Genomic DNA, 21,437 nt, shown 5'->3' with positions numbered 1-21,437 from the left:
GTTAATGCAAGCATTTGATATGGATCACACTTCACTGGTATCATAACAGTCTCTGCTGGGCCGTGCTGATGCTGTCCGAATACTGAGCGGCCAAGGTTGGCAGGAACTGCGCTTATGTTCTCCTCTTCTAGAGGCCGCTGCTGTCGTGGTGCGGTCCTAATCAGCGCACCACTGGCTGACGTTGTTTCACCGCCTTCTCTTCTCTTGCGTTCTTCAGCTCCGTTCTGGCGCTCGTGGTTACGCCAGAACCTCATTGTGCAGAAGGAAACATGGAACTTCGAAAATGTTCACGTTACATGCCGAGAGCCCGTCCCACAATAAACTCAGTTACCAAAATTTAGACGATATCAGTATATTTTTTCAGCAATGGGCATGTTTTAACCTAGACGAATCTAATTAAGGTTAGTTGAAAAAATTCCTCGTCTCAGCACAGCATAGAAAGACCAGTTATTTCACAAAGTTTTGAAAGGAATAGACGATGCAGAACGTATGTGGTGGATGAAATACCGACTTGCTTTTCCTGATGGTCAATTAAACGCAGTTTATAAACAGAAACTGGGAAAGTGAACTGTAACCCCAGAAAGGCACTCTCCCATGGCTTTCTATAGAACGCGCTCCTTTGTACCTGATCAGAAAACTTAACATTTATATATGATAAGAATCAAAATGAAATAAAATTCCAACCAAAGAAGATTTATTCCGGTGACACTTAAACTCTATTTATCACGTCGACAGCCCAACAATTCTCGCCAAATAGTTAGTAAAGAAAACAATGGTCATCTCTGATGCAGAATAGTCGTATAATGGGATCTGTAATATCACACAAGGACTTCACACACACAAACCCACTGCTGCTTTCATATTTTGCTTACTCTGTGATTTGACTGCGTGTTGAACAATTTCATCAAGATTGCAATAAAACTAGTTGCTTATTATTAATGTAACATGAGGTTTTATTCAATAACTGCTTTTCTCGGTTAGTGATGGTTATTTTGTTAAACAAATCTCCACCAGGGAATGTGTAGCAATGTTGTCTGCCAAGCATTGTAAATGGCACTAAGTTCACGCACAAAAGTAATCATATACATTCCAGCAAACAAGCTAAATGTATGATGTGTAATCTGAACTAAATAAGAGTAATGATTTTTAGTAAGTTTCGGTGCTACTGCATAATACTCTTTTTACTAGTTACAGATCGTTTATCGAATTTAACGCTACTGTTGTTCGAGGCGGCAACACTTTTCCCTAAGCAAAATGAACAGTTTTGTCGCACAGAACCTCACGCACACAGCAATAATGCATTTTTTCGTGTAAAAATATTTCATAAAAGTTTTTAAGAAATAATCAAGCTTCATACATCAGCTTATACAAATTTGTATCACATAAGAAGCTGTTTCCTTTCATAGAAGTTCACTATATTTAGAGATTATTCACAGTCTAATTGGAATTTATTACCTCAGATTAGGTTCTGGGCAACCAATACAGATTTATTACCGCTATTATGAGCAACAACATTTATGTCTGTATATAAAGTCAATTAAAAACTATCGCTGTAGTATTTGACTAAGATGGCGGCTAACGTAAGGCAATGAGTTATCAATTCTGCTCCAACCCCTGTTTTAATCCTAACAAATAATATATATTAAACCTTTTTGTACCTTCACTATATGCATTAACATTTGAAAATATTTCTTAGTGTTAATCGCTTATTATTCAGCGTTTACCAATAAACCGCGCTGTAGATCAGTAGCTCCAATGGTTGCGCTGCTTTGTAGCTGATCAGAAAACTTAACATTTGCATATGACGAGAGTCAAAATGAAGTAAAACTCCAATTACAGAAGATTTATTTCAGTGACACATAAACTGTTTTTGCCAAATATTAAATTAGCAACATAATACGGTTTTTTACTGACCTCTGTGTTACCAGACATCAGTCACATCCTATCAGTACAAAACTTCGGACAAGAAGAAGGATTATTCTAGAAGAGTCATAGATAACAAAGAGTTTTCCTTTATGTTTTTCTATAATTATTGTCTAAGATATAGTTTTTTACAAAATATTAAATTATGCTATTGACAATAATTATTTATTATTTTATTAACGACGAAGTCCTTTTTGTTAATATCACGAGCATGTTCATTCACTTTCTACACACAGTGCTGTCGTGAATGTTATTCTGAATAAAATATAGGCGTGGGTATTACAACTCTCACAGTCTTCTCGTCATATACGAGGGGCAGTCAACAAGTAATGAAAAGCATTTTTTTCCTTTTGGCTCCACCATTTTTGTTAAAAGATGCATATTTTGTTGTGAGGCATCGTGATATATTCCTGCTTCACGCCCTCCAGTTTCATGGAATTCCGACAGGTGCTGGCGCTATACGTAACCTTCGAAATGGCGCCTGTAACGGATGTGCATTACAAGCAGAGAGCTGTCACTGAGTTTCTTCTGGCGGAAAACTGGAGTATCACAGATATTCAGGCCGCTTGCAGAATGTCTACGGAGATCTGGCAGCGAACAAAATCACGGTGAGTCACTGGGCGAGGTCTATGGCATCGTCGCAACAAGGTCGCGTAAGTCTGCCTGACAGGTGATGTTGAAAAGTAGGATTTTGTAGGCAAAGCCTGTGGGGAATAGTATGGAGTATTTGAATCCATAATACGCTCTCAGGGGGAAAAAAATGGTTGTTTTACTTACTGAACGCCCCTCACGTATATACAGTTGGCCTCAAATGTTCAAATGTGTGTGTAATCTTATGGGACTTAACTGCTAAGGTCTTCAGTTCCAAAGCTTACACACTACTTAACCTAAATTATCCTAAGGACAAACACACACACCCATGCCCGAGGGAGGACTCGAACCTCTGCCGGGACCAGCTGCATAGTTGTCGGTCTCAATGGTACACCATTTTACACCGTAAGAAAAGACACCTTTCTCTATCACAGCCTCGAACAGAAAAGAAAGAACACGCAGGCTCTGTTTTCCTTCGAAATTTGTAAAAGAATGCCAAACGTCTCACCTCTCTTTCCCTTCGTTGGCTTAGGTTATTCACGTCCTAAATACCTGAAGCAGAGAAACTACCGTAACAGACGCTACAGTGAAAGTTTGTCGGTGGGTTCTGCGATAACAACAAAAGTTCGTCGCGAATAAGCGACACGTAAGTAACTGAAGGTTGGCAATGTGCAAATATAACAAGCAAATTTCATTTTGATAAGACACGCCAAAAGGAATCAAGGAATGACACTTTCGAAATGGAGGAAGTGTGGAGAGTTAAAAGTACAGTAGAAGTCCAGGACTAGAGTACAGTAATCAGGTTCAAATTTATGTAAATTTCGGTAGTTACGTAGAGCTGAAGAGCTTTACACAGAACAGACTAGTGCAGAGGACTGCACGAAGCAGTCTTCGACTGATCTCCACAACGACACACACATGTGTAACGCTAAATTATTTACAGATGGTACTCAGCTAGGAAAGCCGATAATTGAGAAAAGTATTCTTCGCAAAATCTAGCAAAACAAAGGCTGAGTTCTTTGTTTTCTCTGTTGTCCTCAGTACTTGATGCAAATTTTTTGATAACCGTCACACCCAAATGATATTTTGGTTTACTTCCTGTTGCAGTGAATTTCAATGCAAGACCATCAAAGGATGTGGGTCTCAACCTCATCTGATCTGTACGACCTAAAATTTCTTGGCATATCTTTCGATATACTCTCTAATTGAAAGCTGTTGTATTATTTTCGTCACCGATACATGAAATGTGATAGTTTTCATCTTTCTCCAGAGATTGTGTTATGCTGTGAGGATGTAACTTCGCAGGTCTTTCTTGAGACAGGATGACAGTGACTGTTTTCTATTTTGGACAAATACAAATACTCTCGATGGTTTTTTAACGAGTTTCTGTCTTTTTGATCAGTTTGTGGATGTGGCTTCCATAGCCGAAAACATCACACTTGTTAAAATATTCTGGGTTATTACTAGGTTTGTTAGCTGAATTTTTGTGAAGCAACCCAACTTTAAAGTGGAGAAACAGGCATATATGAGCTGTTCCGAAACATTTTATGTGATCAGGAGAGCATCACATTCTGTTTGGTAAAACTCCTGGCCTGGAAGTCACGCGCCTGTATTATCATACGATATGCAGGGACACGGTAGAGGTTATTAAACATACCTATAGTTTAATGGGATGAAGCTGATTGTGAAGCTGAAGGGTATCTTTATTCCGCTGGTATAGAAGATGAGTACTGTTCTGCTATCATGGGGTGATATCATAGCGAATGCAGTAATCGACAATGGACAATTACGCTTGAAGTTTGAAAACATGTGGCAGCACATCTCTGCAGGGGAGCACGCAGAAACGAACTGTTATTGCAGTCTGTAATGAGCCAGCAGCTTGCATGCTGGAACGCAAGTCGATTTCTTCGAACTGTACTCAGAAGAGATAATTAATATAGAAGTATCTTGAAGGACGTCTGCAGCGACTGGATACAATGTTGTGGAATTAATCGGTCCGCGTAACTGCTACAATCACCAGTGAGTATACGACGAGTATAACCAAAAGAAATGTGATCAACTGATGGTGGTGGTGGTGGTGGTTAGTGTTTAACGTCCCGTCGACAACGAGGTCATTAGAGACGGAGCGCAAGCTCGGGTTAGGGAAGGACTGGGAAGGAAATCGGCCGTGCCCTTTCAAAGGAACCATCCCGGCATTTGCCTGAAACGATTTAGGGAAATCACGGAAAACCTAAATCAGGATTGCTGGAGACGGGATTGAACCGTCGTCCTCCCGAATGCGAGTGAACAACTGACACACACTGTCTGTTAGATATACTATTACGCGCAACAGCCGCGGAAAACGCTTAAGTCCGACATAATGCTGTCACAACCAAGCAGAGAACTCTTTTATCTACAACTGACATTTTCAACGTAATGTGATCGTTGCACAGACGGCGTTCGTCGCTAAATAGAACGGCGCACACTGCCGCCTTCGCTAGGATCTGAATTTATGTTCACGCCTGCATTTTTTGCGGTGTTTCCTTGTTTTTACTCAACTCCCATACAACAGCACACACTCACACTAATATCCCTCCCGTATTGAGATAAGTTTCAAAGGCTTGCAGTTAAGGCAAATGCAAATTGCAGTTGAAGATGACAGTCTCCATTTTACTGGAGTGTGTAAAACATAAAAAGGAGAAAACAAAAGGAAAAAAGGAAGATTGGATTTAACGCCACGTCCATATCGAGGTCATTAGAGATGGAGCACAAGCTCTCATTCTGTTAGGGGTGGGGAACGAAATCGGCGGTGCCCTTTCGAAGGAACCATCCCGACATTTCTCTGGAGCAATTTCGGGAAATCACAGAAACCTACATCTTGATTTCTTACTTCTCACTCCATTAAGTTCTAATTTCTCTGATTCACCGAATCAGTAAATTAGTTATCGCCAAAGGTATCTTTCACGATAATATATGTTTATACTTATTACCTTTTTCTTTCATTTTAAAACTTTATTGTAAAGCCTAACACTGAATGACACAGATATCACACTGTTAACTATAGACGATCCAGTCACATTTATGTGAACACGTGTCAGAAGGCTCAACAACCACCATCTGTTACGCAGACTTGCAGGTAGACAGTCAGTGAGGCTCTGGAAGGTACGGACAAGGACGTGGAGCCGTGCCTACTCCAGTGGCGTGGACAGCTGCCCTGTGTACTTTCCTTGAGGATCAGCCCGATCGAGGTGGCTCCACAGAACTTGACTGATCTCAAATAGGAAGAGTTTGGTGACCAAGGGAGAAAGAAAACCTCATGCAGGTGCTCTTCGAATTTCACGTGTACACTCCGAGCTGTGTGATGCCTTGCATTGTCTTGCTGGTAGATGCAGTCGTGCCGAGTAAAATCCAGACTGCATGTAGGAGTGGTCATGGGCTCAGCGATGGACGCATACTTGTTTTGATCCATTTTACGTTCGAGAATAATGTCATTCACGGAATGCCACGAAAACGTTGCCCAGACCATGCCGCTCGCTCATCAAGCTTCGAAGCTTCCGGCGAACGTTGCAGGGTCGTACGCGTCAACGGCAATCTGTACGATGAAGCAGAAAACGTGATTCACCTGGAAAGGCCACCTTTCGGCGCTCAGTGGACGTTCAGTTGCGATTCTGGCGTGCGAATCCCAGCCTCCGTCGCCTATGAACGGCAGTCAGCATGGGTGCAGGAAGGAGGCGCCTGCTGCGGAGGCGCATAAAGCAGCGACATTCGCTGAACGGCCGTTGAGGAGACACACGTTTATAGGCTAACGGAGGAGACGTGGGTAAGTTTTTTGCAAACGTGAACACAAAAAACAGTGTGCATATGATTTGAAAGTTGAAAATGTGCCGAGTAAGAATCAGTAGCAGAGGTTCTACCTTCATCAGCTATCGACGCAAATACAGTAAATGAGGATTTAATTAGCTTACGAAAGCATATTTTTATATCATAGGCATCTATTCTTGGGTTGGGGTTGATTTGTTTGGGAGAAGAGACCAACAGCAAGGCCATTGGTCTCATCGGATTACGGAAGGCGGGGAAGGAAGTCGGCCGTTCCCTTTCAAAGGAACCATCCCGGCATTTGCCTGGAGCGATTTAGGGAAATCACGGAAAACCTAAATCAGCATCTACTCTACGTAGTCTTAAATGAAGAAACAAAGGGAAAGTTATATTTGATACGGCAAATCACGTGCGCATTTAAGGAAAACGAAAGGTTTGAAAATGCCTCCCTGACGCGATGTTCCTAGCGTAAGAATTATAATATTTACTATTTAAAACAAGTGTCACGAGCACGTGACAGGAATGACGAACAAAAAGCAACGTCGCCTAAACCTGCATTACAGAGAAATAGGGAACGACAAAGATGAAGAAGAAGTAGAAGACGAAACAGAAGAAGTAAAGTATGTACAGATTAGTTTTACAAGAACCACTTTTTAGTGTCCCATAGGAAATGGTAAAGATTCAAGTATATGTCTTTGTTTATGATGTTAGATGAAATGTGGGGTGTAGAAACGAAACGTGAATACGAGAGATGAACTGCTTGCTGTAATCATTGATGCTGCTGCTCTCATTAGGGAACGTACAGAAGCACTCGCACAACCAACAGTACATGTCCTCCAAATATTCCGCATATGCAATGAAGCTGCGGTGGGATACTCTAGAATTTATTGTCAACTATAAAACACTTGTAATGTGACATGCATAAGAGGGCTTAAAGTGAATCTGTTACAAAAAATGATATTTTTCAATTGACACTTTGTAAAATATGTTGTAACATTTACCACCTGTTATATATCTGTACATGTGTAAACCCGATATTTTACTGAACAACACTGAAGCTGAATATGAAACTATACTATCTCGTAAACTATTCGAGAATATGTCCATATGAATATTTCGCCTTCAAATGATCGTTCTTCTGATATCCCTGAAAAGTCAACATACCTGGCGAGAAAACCTGTACCCAAGGGGTTTGCAGTTTAATTTTTTTCGTGTTTACACATTTTGTACTTGGTTGTGTGGACCAATGCCTGAAGCTATTTGAAGAAATAATAATATGAGGGACGTTCAGTGTGTAATGCAACAGATTTTTCTGAAGGCAGTTTGGTTTGATTTGCCATTCCAGTGCAGGATATTGTTTCCCTCTCTTTTGGATACGAAACTCTATTTTCAGCATAATCTCCGTCCGATGAGAGGGCCTTACGCCTCCCTACCACGCTGACCTGTATGCATGCATGGTACCAGCTGCTGGTCCACGTCAGAGCCAACTTCTTGTAGCATCATCCACGTACTGATTCCTGCGGAGTCTATTCTTCTTTCGACCAGAGACATGGAACTCGGAAAGGGCGAGATCCAGGCTGTAGGGTGAATGTGGAAGACCATTCCAGTGAAGTGTTGTGAGATCCTCTTGGATACCCAGGCAAGTGTGGGGTGTCGTGTTGTTATGGAGAAGGAGACAGTCGTTCACATTTTCGTGGCAACGAACACGCTGAAGTCGATCCTTCAGTTTCATGATGGCAGCAGGGTAAACTTCAGAGTGTCCACACTACGAACAGAGATGTCCAGCTCTGGAGCGAGGTGTCTGTTTGTGATCCGTCAGTCACCTCGAATGAAAATGTCCACACGTTCCAACACTGCAAGATTCACAGCCCTGTGCAACGAACCGGCACAAGGGAGAACGGTCAGGTTAGCGCGACTCTGTTGCAGAGATGACAGTCGCCCTCCCAGGCCTCGGTAGACATTCTGCAAGCACTTATGAATATCTGCAATACTCTGGATTTCCACCAAATGAAACTTAATGACAGCGCTGTGCTTTGAACGCACCTGCATTACAGATGTCATTTGGAAGGCGACATATAGCGCCGCCACATATCGAAACTTCATAAAACTACAGAAGCTGAAGCGTGATATTCCAGATTCTTGATGTTTTCAACAGAAAGGGACAGAGAAAAAACTATGTTACATTACTTGTTGAACGCCCCTCGTAGAACGATGCCTTCATTTCGAATGTGTACTTTACTCCGTTGACGTTGTGTAGCTTTACAGACCGGTCGTCGGAAAAGAAATTGTTTGGAACAAATGCTGCTACGTATTTATTTATTAACATACAGTTGCGGTCGAACCGAATGTCGGTTTGAATAAGGCAAAAACTGCTCTTGTACCTGTTACAGGTTCTAGAAGCTACTCGTTGAAGCGTTCCACTGAAGTCGTCCATCGGACAGACAGATCTGTTTGCGCGCCGGCAGAGAGGAGTGTGGACTGAGGTCTGGCGATAATGAGCTGCCCCGCCGGACGTACGCGGGCCGCCTGTCCTCTGGAGGCGAACAGCCGCTGAGGCGCGCCACTTGCTGTCAGGATGGAGCGGTACGCAGGTCGCGTCGCCCTGGTGACGGGCGCCAACTCCGGCATCGGCGCCGCCACCGCACGGGCGCTGCTCAGGAGGGGGATCGAGGCCGTCGGCCTCGACAAGAGGATCGACAGGGTCCAGGTAGTTAACTAACCACCAGCCTCGGTACAGCATCTCAAAACTGGACAGTTTCAAAATCTGTCCCAGAAATTCTCAAACAGAAATAGCGTTCGTTTCAGTGCCACATAGAAATGAATCTGATGTATTAAGAGTAAGGTATTACTTTTTTCTATTTTTAACTCCATCACTTTTTTATGACACAATCGTAACTGGTTTTCAGCCTTCATAGGTCATCCTCAAATGCTACTTTTTTTTGAGTCATCAGTCTTCTGACTTGTTTGATGCCGAGTGCCACGAATTCCTCTCCTGTGCCAAACTCATCATCTCAGAGTAGCACTTGCAACCGACGTCCTCAGATATTTCCTGAATGTATTCCAATCTCTGTCCTCCTCTGCAGTTTGTCTCCTCTACATCTCCATCTAGTATTATGGAAGTCATTTCCTGATGTCCTAGATGTCCTATCGTCCTGTCTCTTCACCATGTGAATGTTTTCCACATATCCATTTGCTCTCCGATTCTGTGCATAAATTCGTCTTCATTGCCTTATCATTTAACCTAATTTTCAACATTCGTCCGTAGCTCCACATCTCAAATGTTTCGATTCTCTTCGGTTCCGTTTTTCCCACACCCCATGCTTCACTACCACACAATGTTGTGCACGAAATGTACCCTCTCAGAAATTCCTTCCACAAATTGAGGCCCTTATTGCCAGTGATAGTCTGCTTTTGATGTCCATCTTGCCCCGTCCGACACTGGACATATTGTTGCCCAGGAAGCAGATTCCATTAACTTCATCTACTTCATGACTATCGGTCCTGATGTTAGGTTGCTCGCTGTTCTCATTTCTGCTTCTTCTCATTACTTTCGTCTTTCTTAGATTTACTCTCAATCCATATTCTGTACTCATTAGACTATTAATTCAGTTCAGCAGATCATGTAGTTCTTCTTCACTTCCACTCAAGATAGCAATGTCATCAGCAAATCTCATCATTGATATCCCTTCACCTTGAATTTTAATCCATCTCCTGAACATTTCTTTTATTTCCATCATTGCTTCTTCGATGGTACAGCAGAGGCGAAAGGCTGCATCCCTGACTTACACCCTTTTTAATCCGAGCACTTCGTTCTTGGTCGTCCACTCTTATTATTCCCTCCTGGCTCTTGTACGCATTGTATATTAACCGTCCCTCCCTATAGCTAACCCCTATTTCTCTCAGAATTTCGAACATCTTGCACCATTTTATATTCTCTAAAGCTTCTTCCAGGTCTACAAATCCTATGAATGTAACTTGATTTTTCTTTATTCTTGGTTCCATTTTCTACCAACATGTCACGATTGCCTCGCTGGTGTCTTTATCTTTTCTTAAGCCATGAGCTGTTAAGGTGAATGTGCGATAATTCAAGCGCTTGTCAGCTGTTGCAGTCTTCGGAACCATGTGGGTGATATTCTTCCGAAAGTCAAATGGTATGTCACCAGACTACTCATAAATCCCACACACCAACCTGAATAGTCGTTTTGTTCCCACTTCCGCCAAAGATTTTGGAAATTCTCCTGGAATGTTATCTATCCGTTCGGCCTTATTTCATCTTAGTTCTCCAAAGCTGTCTTGAACTCTGACTTTAATACTGGATTTCCTATCTCTTCTAAATCCACTACTGTTTCTTTTTCTATCACAACAGATACATCTTCCCCTTCATAGTGGCCTTCAATGTACTCTTTCCAACTATCTACTCTCTCCTCTGCATTTGGCAGTGGAACTCCTGTTGCACTCTTAATGTTACCACCCTTGCTATTAATTTCACCGTAGGCTGTTACAATTTTCCTATATGTTGAGTCAGTCCTACCGACCTTCATTTTTCTTCGATTTCTTCACATTTCTCATCCGGCCATTTTGTCTTAGCATCCCTGCGCTTCCTATTTATTTCATTCCTCAGCAACTTGTATTTCTGTATTCCTGAATTTCCCTGAACCCTGGACTTCTTATTTATTTCATTCCTCAGCAACTTGTATTTCTGTATTCCTGAATTTCCCTGAACACTTCTATACTTCCTTCTTTCACCAATCAACAGAAGTTTGGTTTCTTCGGAGCTATTTTCTTTGTACCAATGTTTCCTTTCCAACTTCTCTGATGCCCCTTTTTGGAAATGTCCATACCTCTTCAACTGTACTGCCTACTGAGCTATTCCTTATTGCTATATCTACAGCCTTAGAGAACTTCGAGCGTATCTTGTCGTTCCTTAGTACTTGCGTATCCCACTTCTTTGCGTATTGGTTCTTAGTGACTAAAATCTTACACTTCAGCCTACTCTTCATCATTACTGCATTCTGATCTGACTTTATATCTGCTCCTGGGTACGCCATACAATCGAGTATCTGATTTCGGAATCTCTGTATGTGTATGACGTTATCTAACTGAAAAGTTCCCTTATCACACAGACTTTTGTAAGTATACCTCGTCCTCTTGCGATTCTTGTACAGAATATTCACTATTACTAGTTTAAATTTATTACAGAACTGAATCAGTCGTTGTCCTCCCTCATTCCTTTTCTCAAGCCCATATTCTCCTTCCCTTAAAACTGTACTCTGGTCCCCGATTACTATTGGATGTTTATCTCCCTATTCGTACTGTATTACCCGCTCAATATCCTCATATACTTCCTCCATCTCTTAATACTCAGTTTGCGAAGTCGGCGTTTACACATGAAATATCGTTGGTGTTTGTTTGCTGTCGATTCGGATAGAAACAACCCTGTCAGAGAACTGTTCACAGTAACACATTCTCGTCCTACCTTCTATTCGTAATGAATCCTACACCCGCTAAGCCATTTGATGCCGTGCGATATTACGCTATACTCATCTGACAATAAATCCGTTTCTTCTTTCCATTTCACTTCACTGGCCACTACTATGTCTATAACGAGCCTTAGAATTTATTTTTTCAGATTTTCTAGTTACCCGACCACGTTCAAGCTTCTGACAAACACACGTTCCGACTCGTAGAACGTTATCCTTTCGTTGGTTATCTAACCTTCTTCTCATGGTCACCTCCCCTTTGGCCGTCCCCTCCCAGAGATCCGAATGGTGGACTATTCCGGAATCTTTTTCCAATGGAGAGATCATCATGAAACTTTGTTCAGTTACAGGCTATATATATTGTGGATATACGTTATGTGTGTTTTATGCAGTGATTTCCGTTGCCTTCTGCATTGTTGATTGCGTTTACGTAAGTTTATGGACTGACTTTTTTCTGGTTCATAAACATTTGATCTTTATCTGTTATTACTTTTCTGTTGTAGTTTCATCTAATGGCACGTTCCATGACCTTGGACATTTGATATTGTTGATTCTTTCGCCCTTAGGAGCAGTTTCCTAACCCGAGGTCAAGAGAGTGCCCTGAACCTCCGTCCGCTGCACCGCCCTCTTTGACAAGGCCGTTGCCAGAATGAGGGTGACTTTTATGCCGGAAGTCCTCGGCCGCCAATGCTGGTTATTAATCAATATTTAAACAGTTTCGTGTTTCGAACTTGGGACCGAAGACGTTTTCGTTACTAATCAAAGACGATACCCCTCGACCACTTGTGCATCACCAGTGCTGCTATGGACAATACTAACGATTATAGTAAGACCTGAAACAAGTGCTATATTTTCACTTGGTTGACTTGTGAGCTTAGTAATGTTGGTTTCATACCTATGAGCGGTATTTGATGAACAAGTGCTCATCACCGTTTCCACAAACGGTACGTTGTTTTTTGCAAAATGTAGTAACAGTTCTTGCTGCTAACAAGTGAGTCCGACTGTAGGACTGTAATACTGTAAACTCTATTGTCTGAACTTGTCATGTTCACAGAGATTCAAAACACGTTATCTAATGTCGGCAAGCAAACAGACCAAGACTTACCTTAATGTTGCGTTTGGCTTCTATATCACATTAGTGAAATCCTTCAGTAGAGTCCAGGTTTTCTCAGTAGTGTTTACCGGAATGAAAGCGTCATCCCTCCGCGGACTCCCATTTATTTTCACGAAGCATCTTCGCTATATTTGAGTGTTTCTCGAGTGTATAGTAACAAGTCAAACAGACCGTCTCTGAGTTGCTTCGATATCTTCCTTTAATCCGAACTTCTGGAGATCCAAAGTACTGGAGTACTACTCAAGAATAGGTCGCACAATTATTCTATTCGCGGTCTCCTTCATATCTTATCACAATTTCCATCAGAATTCTTCCAATAAATTTGAATCGATAAATCGCCTTCGCTACTGCCGACACTACTTGCTCGTTTCATTTCATATAGCTTTGCAATGTTACACGTAGACTTACAGAGCGTAACGGGTGTAATTTATTTTATTTTTATTTACACATCAAGTTCCGTAGGGCCAAACTGAGGAGCTAATGTCCAAAGTCATGGAATGTGTCAGTACATGAAATTACAACATAAAGGTAATAACAGACAAAAATCAAACGTTTATGAATCAGGAAAAGTCGGTTCATAAGTAAACGCGATCAACAATACAACAAGAATCACCTAAATTTTTCAAGGAATTCCTCGACAGAATAGAAGGAGTGACCCATGAGGAAACTCTTCAGTTTCGATTTGAATGCGCGTGTATTACTGCTAAGATGTTTTAATTCGAGTGGTAGCTTATTGAAAATGGATGTAGCAGTATACTGCACACCTTTCTGCACAAGAGTCAGGGAAATCCGATCCAAATGCAGGTTTGATTTCTGCCGAGTATTAACTGAGTGAATGCTGCTTATTCCTTGGAATAAGCTAATATTGTTAACAAGAAATGACAGTAAGGAATATATAAGCCCGACCGGTTGGCCGTGCGGTCTAACGCATGGCTTTCCGGGTGGGAAGGAGGGCCGGTGTGTGTGTGTGAAATCTTATGGGACTTAACTGCTAAGATCACCAGTCTCTAAGCTTACACACTACTTAACCTAAATTATCCTTAGGACCAACACACACATCCATGCCAGAGGAAGGAATCGAACCTGCGCCGGAACCAGCCGCACAGTCCATGACTGCAGCGCCTGAGACCGCTCGGCTAATCCCGCGCGGTGGAGCTCCGGTCCCCGGCACGAATCCACCCAGCGGATTTGTGTCGAGGTCCGGTGAGCCGGCCAGCCTGTGGATGGTTTTTAGGCAGTTTTCCATCTGCCTCGGCAAATGCGGGCTGGTTCCCCTTATTCCGCCTCAGCTACACCGTCGGCGACTGCTGCTCAAACAAGTTCCCTATGTACGCGTACACCACCATTACTCCACCACGCAAACATAAGGGCTACACTCGTCTGGTGTGAGTGTTGCCGGGGGGGGGGGGGGGTCCAACGGGGTCCGAACCGCACAATAACCCTGGGTTCGGTGCGGGGCGGCGAAGGGGTGAAGTGGACTGCGGTAGTCGTCGTGGGGTTGTGAACCACTGCGGCTGCGGCGGGGACGGAGCCTCTCCGTCGTTTCTAGGTCCTCTATTAACATAACATGAGGAATATATATATATATATATATATATATATATATATATATATATATATATATATATATATAGACAGAGAGAGAGAGAGAGAGAGAGAGAGAGAGGGGGGCCAATGTTAAAATACCCAGACTCGTGTTGAGAGGCCAATGTTAAAATACCCAGACTCGTGAACAGGGGTCGACAAGAGGTTCGTGAACTTACACCACTTACTGCCCGAACCACTCGTTTCAGAGCCAAAAATATCCTTTTAAAATGGGAAGAGTTACACCAAAATATAATACCATACGACATAAGCGAATGAATATAAGCAAAGTAGACTAATTTTCGTATCGAACGATCACTCACTTCAGATACTGTTCGAATAGTAAAAATGGCAGCTTTAAGTCTCTGAACAAGATCCTGAACGTGGGGTTTCCATCACAGTTTACTAACTATCTGAACACCTAGCAATTTGAACTGCTCCGTTTCAGTAATCATATGCCCATTCTGCAAAATTAAAACGTCGGGTTTTGTTGAGTTGTGTGTCAGAAAAGTAAAAACTGGGTCTTCCTGTGATTTAGTTTTAGTGCAGTTTATGACCTAAGTTCATGGCTTGTAGAAAATAAACTATGTGAAACCGTTCCAGTGTTGGACACATTATCCTTTACTACCAAGCTAGAGTCATCAGCAAACAGAAATGTTTTGAGCTACCCGTTTTACTAGATGGCATGTCATGTATATAAATAAGGAACAGGAGTTGCCCCAACACTCATAAGTGGGGCACCCCCCACCTGAACGTACCCCGCTCAAACCCCACATCACAGCCATTCTCAACATTGATAATAATAACGTTTTCCTGCTTGTTGCTAAAGAAAGAGGTGAACCAAGTGTGAGCTTCTCCCCTTATTCCGTAATGGTCCAAATTCTGCAGCAATATTTTGTGATCAACACAATCAAACGCCTTAGTTAAATAAAATAATGTTCCTAGCGTTCGAAAGCTTGTGTTTAACCCATCCAGTACGTCACAGACAAAAGAGAATTAGCATTTTCAGTTGTTAAACGACTTCTAAAGCCGAACTGTACATTTGATAGCAAATCAATAACTTTTACAAACACTGATGGCATAGAAATAAGTCTAAAATTATCTACATTATCCCTTCCTCCCTTTATCTAAAGTGGCTTTACTACTCAGTACTTTTGTGGCTCAGGAAACTGTCCATTCCTAAAGGAAAAATTACAAATATGGCTAAATACAGGGATAACATGTGCAGCACGGTTCTTTAATACTCTGCTAGACACTCCATCATAACCATGAAAGACCTTAGTGTTCAGCGATTTAATTATTGACTCAATATCCCTCTTGTCTATATCACAGAGGAGTGTTTCAGACACCAATCTCGGAAAGACATTTGTTAAGAAAATTATATGATTCCCTTTAGAAACTAAATTTTTATTTAATTCATCAGCAATTCTCAGAAAATGATTGTTAAATGCTGTACATATATCTGATTTATCAGTAACAGAAATATTTTTACTACGAACTGACTTTACATCGTCGACCTTGTGCTGCTGACCAGGCACTTGCTTCACAACCGACCATATGGTTTTAATTTCATCCTGTGAATTAGCTATTCTATTTGCATACCACATAGTTTTTGCCTTCCTAATGACATTTTTAACCACCTTACACTACTGTTTGTAATGGGCTACTGTAGCTTCATAGTTACTGCTTCTATCATTTTGATATGAATCCCGCTTTGTTCTACATGATATCCTTATCATACCAGTCAGCCACCCGGGCAGCCTTTTACTGCTAGTACCACGTTTAGGACGCTCCAATAGAAAGCAGCTCTCAAAGAGCATGAGAAATCTGTTAAGGAAAGCATCACATTTGTGATCTATTTTATCGGCACAATAAACATCCTGCCTCTCTTGTTCCTTAACGAGGTTTAAGAAACTGCCTATTGCTGTTGGATTATCTTTCCCACATAGTCTGTAAGTATACGTGACTTTTGTTTGAGTACAAAAGCCCTTTAGTGTTAAAATTTGTGCATCATGGTCTGAAAGGCCATTCACCCTTTTACTAACACAATGCCCATCTAGTAATGAAGAATGAATAAAAATATTTCCTATGGCTGTGCTACTGTTCCCCTGCAACGTAGTTTAAAAAAAAAAAACACCGCCTGCATCAGAATTTATATTGAAGTCACCACATGTAATTAATTTCTGGTACTTCCTACAAAGTTACCCAAAAACCCTGTCTAGCTTGAGCAGAAATAATCTGAAGCCAGAGTTAGGGGACCTAAAAACAACCACAATTTGCAGTTTAGTGTCACTAAATTCAACTGCCCCTGCACATCATTCAAATATGTGTTCAGTGTAGTGCTGTGATACGTCTATGGACTCACATGGAATACTGTGCTTTACATACATAGCCACTCCTCCACCCCGCAAGGAACTCCTTGAAAAACATCCAGCTAATCTGTGTCCTGGTAAATGAAGCCTCTGAAGTGTTAAATTATTTAAGTGGTGCTCCGATGTACCAATAATCTACAAGCAGTTCTCTAATTTTGTCTCTAATACCTCTTATATTTTGAAGAAATATTCTAATTCCTTCTCTACTTGGAAAAATGACGTCCTTTGAACGTAAGCCCTTAGTTAGAGTGACTTGCTTTATGTAAGTGCAAGTATTTCTACTGGTGGCTGAGGACAGCGTACGGAAGAATGTTACATCTTTATTTATGTCACTGCAGTCTAAAAGTCGTAGCCATTACAAATCATATCTTTTAGTTGGTTAGTATCTCTAAGTAGATGTTGCAAGAGAAAACAGTGAATGACCGTCTTTCCCCTGGGCAGTAAGTCGGGTGAGAAGTGCGGACGTGTGGTCGGAAAACGCTTAGTGTATACTGACAGGCATAATCCTCCTAGTGGTGCAGTATGATCATGCAGAAAGCCTCAGGTCCTAAAGTTTCTGATGTGTTTGTAGGAAGAGTGTTCCACGCAGAGAAACAACAACCAGCACGCTGATGTGTGTACACATAAAGGTCTCATGCGTAAGAATGTCCGCACTTACAGATGTTACAGCCTGGATAATCGCCGTGTCTTTGTCCTTCAGCACAACACTACCAATGTACCCAACAATACAGGAGTGTTTCTCCTACTCATCCGCATTAACAGACACTTTTCAACATTTGTAGGAAGCTGTCATTCATCATACCAAATTGAAATGATCTCCGACTCATCCTGTAGCCTCCAACACACTCTACGAAAACACTGTCCCTTACACTGCAGTGTAGTCAGCAAACAGTTGCTTTGGCCATCACATCGTTTATCCATATTTAGAGAATAAGATAGGTTCCATCACTCGTCCCTGGCATACTCCATATAATAACCTCGTCTCATTTGCCGTCTGGAACAACGTACTAGGTACTGGTCCATACTGTCGGACCTACATTAAACCACAACACAGCGCTGTGTGGCAATGTTTGGAATGCATTCTGGAAATCTAAAAAAATTTAATTTGCCTGTTGCCTTTCATCAATGGTTCGCAGGTTATCATACAAGAAAAGGGCAAGTTGAATTTTTCACGAGCGGTGCATTCTACATATGCACTGATTTGCGGACAGGAACTTTTCTGTCCAAAGGAGATTTATTATTTCGCTCCATTGCGTTACGGATCCCTTCTTTTACTCTTCTTATGCACAGGGGTCACCTGCACTTTTTTCCTCTCAGTTGAGACTTCGCTCTGGGCGACAGATTATGCAAGCTAGGTAACGGACCAGTGACAAAGAGTACTCTCCGTAACACCAAATACTGCATTCCAGTCCCTAAGTTGGTTCTCTCAGCTACACCGGCACGAAGAAGTAGGAGACACGGTCTACCATTGGATGTTACTGAGGAGCAGTATATTTCACATAGTTGAACCACGTTCCACTTCATAGTGGCAGTTGTCACGGTTAGATGTCGGAGATCGCTGAAACAAGCGTTAAGCCGGCGCGCCCTCGTGTTCGGATGTCCACACGCAGTGCCCCAGCAGGCCAGAGACTCACGCAGCACTGGCTACCGCCGTGTACGCGCGTCTCAGCGATCGCTCCAGGTCTGCAGCCTGAGTTGGCATACCGGACAGGAATGTCCAGGTGTGGAGGCGTCTAGGGACGACTGGAATGGTAGGAATTTGGACTTTATCAATATCTCTAGTGGCAACATTTGTCATTGATTGATACTGAATTTTCTCAAATATGATCACGAAGGCTGCCCAGCACATATTTGCTAGTTCGCTGTTCACCCTCCTAGAGTGCGGCATGATTTTATCTCGCCGAACTGGTTTGTGAGGCTTAGCGACGGCTTGCGCCTTAAACCAGAAATGTCAGTTAGTTCCTGTCACTGGATACCTCTGCCAAACAACTGGACAGCTAGCAGACTCGTCCTAGAGGAACCAGCCACATATTTATCAGTGTAATTACAATTAAATATTACGATCATCGTACCAGTCTGATAATATTTGCCGATGAACAAAGTATTGGAAATGGCTCCTGTTAACGGCTTGGGCTCTGGATACCACTGTTATGAGTGGACATAATTTTCTTCATAAAACCTTTCCTGTCCCTTACAGCAATCGGCGCAATGAAAAATTGTGCGCACACACACACACACACACACACACACACACACACAGACTAGTTGTCTCGATTCTCCTCATTTCTAGAAAATTATTTGATTTGAAGTCTCCTAGCCAGTCAGATTCGGGAATAGACTGTAGGTATTTTGAGTCAGCGTTTCTGGGAAGTGCTGCATCCCCTCCAAGACTCTCTCAAACAAGTGTTGTAAAACACAGGCCTCCGGCAATATGTGATGATCAACAGTGCTCCCAGTGACGAAATGATTAGAAAGTCATCACCGATATGTGTTGGTGTACTGTAATAAACGACGCTGTCGATAGTGCCACAAAGAACATGCCAGGATCTGCTTAGGGGAGCCAATGAGAAGACGTTCTGTGATCCATTTTGTTGCAGCCATATTGCCCGCCCTGTTTGTACACTATATCAGATCCAGTTGAACCCCTGCATTTGCTGTATTGTGAATCTGTTTAGGAGTTGTGTCTATCACCTCCCTATGTCAGCTATACTCTTCAGTGAACTGAAATTACAATTACCGATGTCAAATCTATCATGCCTTTACAACTGCACATATGTAATTTTCTTACGTGCATAGTAGTCTGAGCACTTCCCACTAAAGTCTGGTGACATGCTGGAATATAAGCCACAGTAACTTTACGTTCAAGCAGCACTCTCATTTATAGTTATATAGCGACAGAAAAGATTATATGTCCACACTCGCACCAGTTGGGCGTCGTTGTGCCAAATAGCAGACTCCCTCCCCCCTCCCCCAATCCCACGCCACATTGTCATTATCACATATTTGTCGAGTAATAATGGATGTAATTATAATTAAAAAGCTTCCGCAACTTTTTTATTTTCTAGATTTTGCCACTTCCACGAAACTCTTTCGTATTTTTTATACTTGTATATCCAGCTATTATAGTGGCGTCTTACACGTTCGGACCCCCATGTTGGAGTTTGTGTTTGCGGATTTCAGCCTTATATCATGTTTAAACGCATAACTATCGTACACCTAACACCCAGATCATACAAATTTCTTGCCCAAGACATCATTGTGAGTCCAATATACTACAGTACCTCTATTCGGCGTTAATTTCCAAGAGCCGAGTAAATGGGTAGAGACACGTTTGCACACCATAATGTTATCGTAAAACTGTTCGATATTTAATTTTCTACTGCTAAAAACTGCACCAGTTCAACACTTTCGAGGCGGAACACCTCGAGACGGAACTGATTTTGCTGGCAAAAATAAGTTTTGGTTCAAATGGCTCTGAGAACTACGGGACTTAACATCTTAGGTCATCACTCGCGAAGAATTTAGTTCTACTTAAACCTAACTAACCTAAGGACATCACACACATCCATGCCCGAGGCAGGATTCGAACCTGCGACCGCAGCAGTGGCGCGGTTCCGGACTGAAGCGCCTAGAACCGCTCGGGCACCTCGGGCAGCGATAAGTTTTGTTTCGGAAAAAAAGAACCTGTTACAGCGCCATGTAAAGATTTTGTTTGTTACATGTGCGAGAATACAATTACTTCGATCAATATTGAAATTATACGACGCATACTGTACGCTGGGTTCTTTTATTTTTTTCGTAACAAACTAATTTTTGCCAGCTGCATCAGACCTGTCTCGGCGTGTACCTCCTCCAAAGTGTTAAACAGGTGCAGTGTTTCGCAAGGGAAAGTGTGCTTAGAGCCGATACCAAACACTTTTGCGATAACATTATTGTATGCAAACATTTCTCTAGCGGTTTACTTGGCCCTTGAAAATTAACCCCGAATGGACGCACTGTAGTATACAGTACTTGCAATGATGTCTTAGTCGAGAAACTTGTGTGATCTGGATGTTGGGTCGACGATTGTTATGCGTTTAACCATGATATAAGGTTCAAATGCACTAACACGAACTTCAACATGGCGGTCCGAATACATAACACGCCACTGTGTTGGTTTGATTTACAAGTATCAAAAGATCAAAAGTACGAAACGGTTTCATGGAAGTGGCGAAGACGAGGAAATATGAGGTTTATTCAAATGAAACCTGGTCAGTGCGTCTACCTTTGCCTTACACGTGAGGTGGCACCGTATAACTGCGGGTATGGTGGTGCCATCTATTGGTAGAGAGCCTGACGCGTGGTCACCGTTTGATGTTGCATATTGCCAGCGTGGTTGCTCGCCAAAGAGAAGGTGGTCACAAACATTATCGTCCACTACCGAAATGTATCGACAAATGAAGGCTGTGTAAGATGAGTCGTTCAAGTGTCGTGGAACGGTGCAAACGATTCGTTGAGTGGCGCGTGTCACTGGAAGACGACGCCCGTCTTGGACAGGCTCACCGTGTCATCACACCGGAAACGGTTGCGGAAGTAAAT

General features: G+C 42.2%; 1 protein-coding gene across 1 annotated transcript in view; it reads left to right on the top strand.

Annotated features, from left to right (window-relative positions):
* Window positions 1-8,884: 8,884 nt before the first annotated feature.
* The window catches only part of LOC126455730 (dehydrogenase/reductase SDR family member 11-like), a 34,789-nt gene continuing 22,236 nt past the window's right edge, over window positions 8,885-21,437 (top strand). The window contains exon 1 of the mRNA XM_050091498.1: window positions 8,885-9,016. Coding sequence (XP_049947455.1) covers window positions 8,885-9,016 — 132 coding nt within the window. The remainder of the gene's footprint in view (window positions 9,017-21,437) is intronic.

Source organism: Schistocerca serialis, chromosome 2 (genome assembly GCF_023864345.2).
Source record: "Schistocerca serialis cubense isolate TAMUIC-IGC-003099 chromosome 2, iqSchSeri2.2, whole genome shotgun sequence".
NCBI lineage: Eukaryota > Metazoa > Arthropoda > Insecta > Orthoptera > Acrididae > Schistocerca > Schistocerca serialis.
This window is presented reverse-complemented; position numbering and strand designations above follow the sequence as displayed.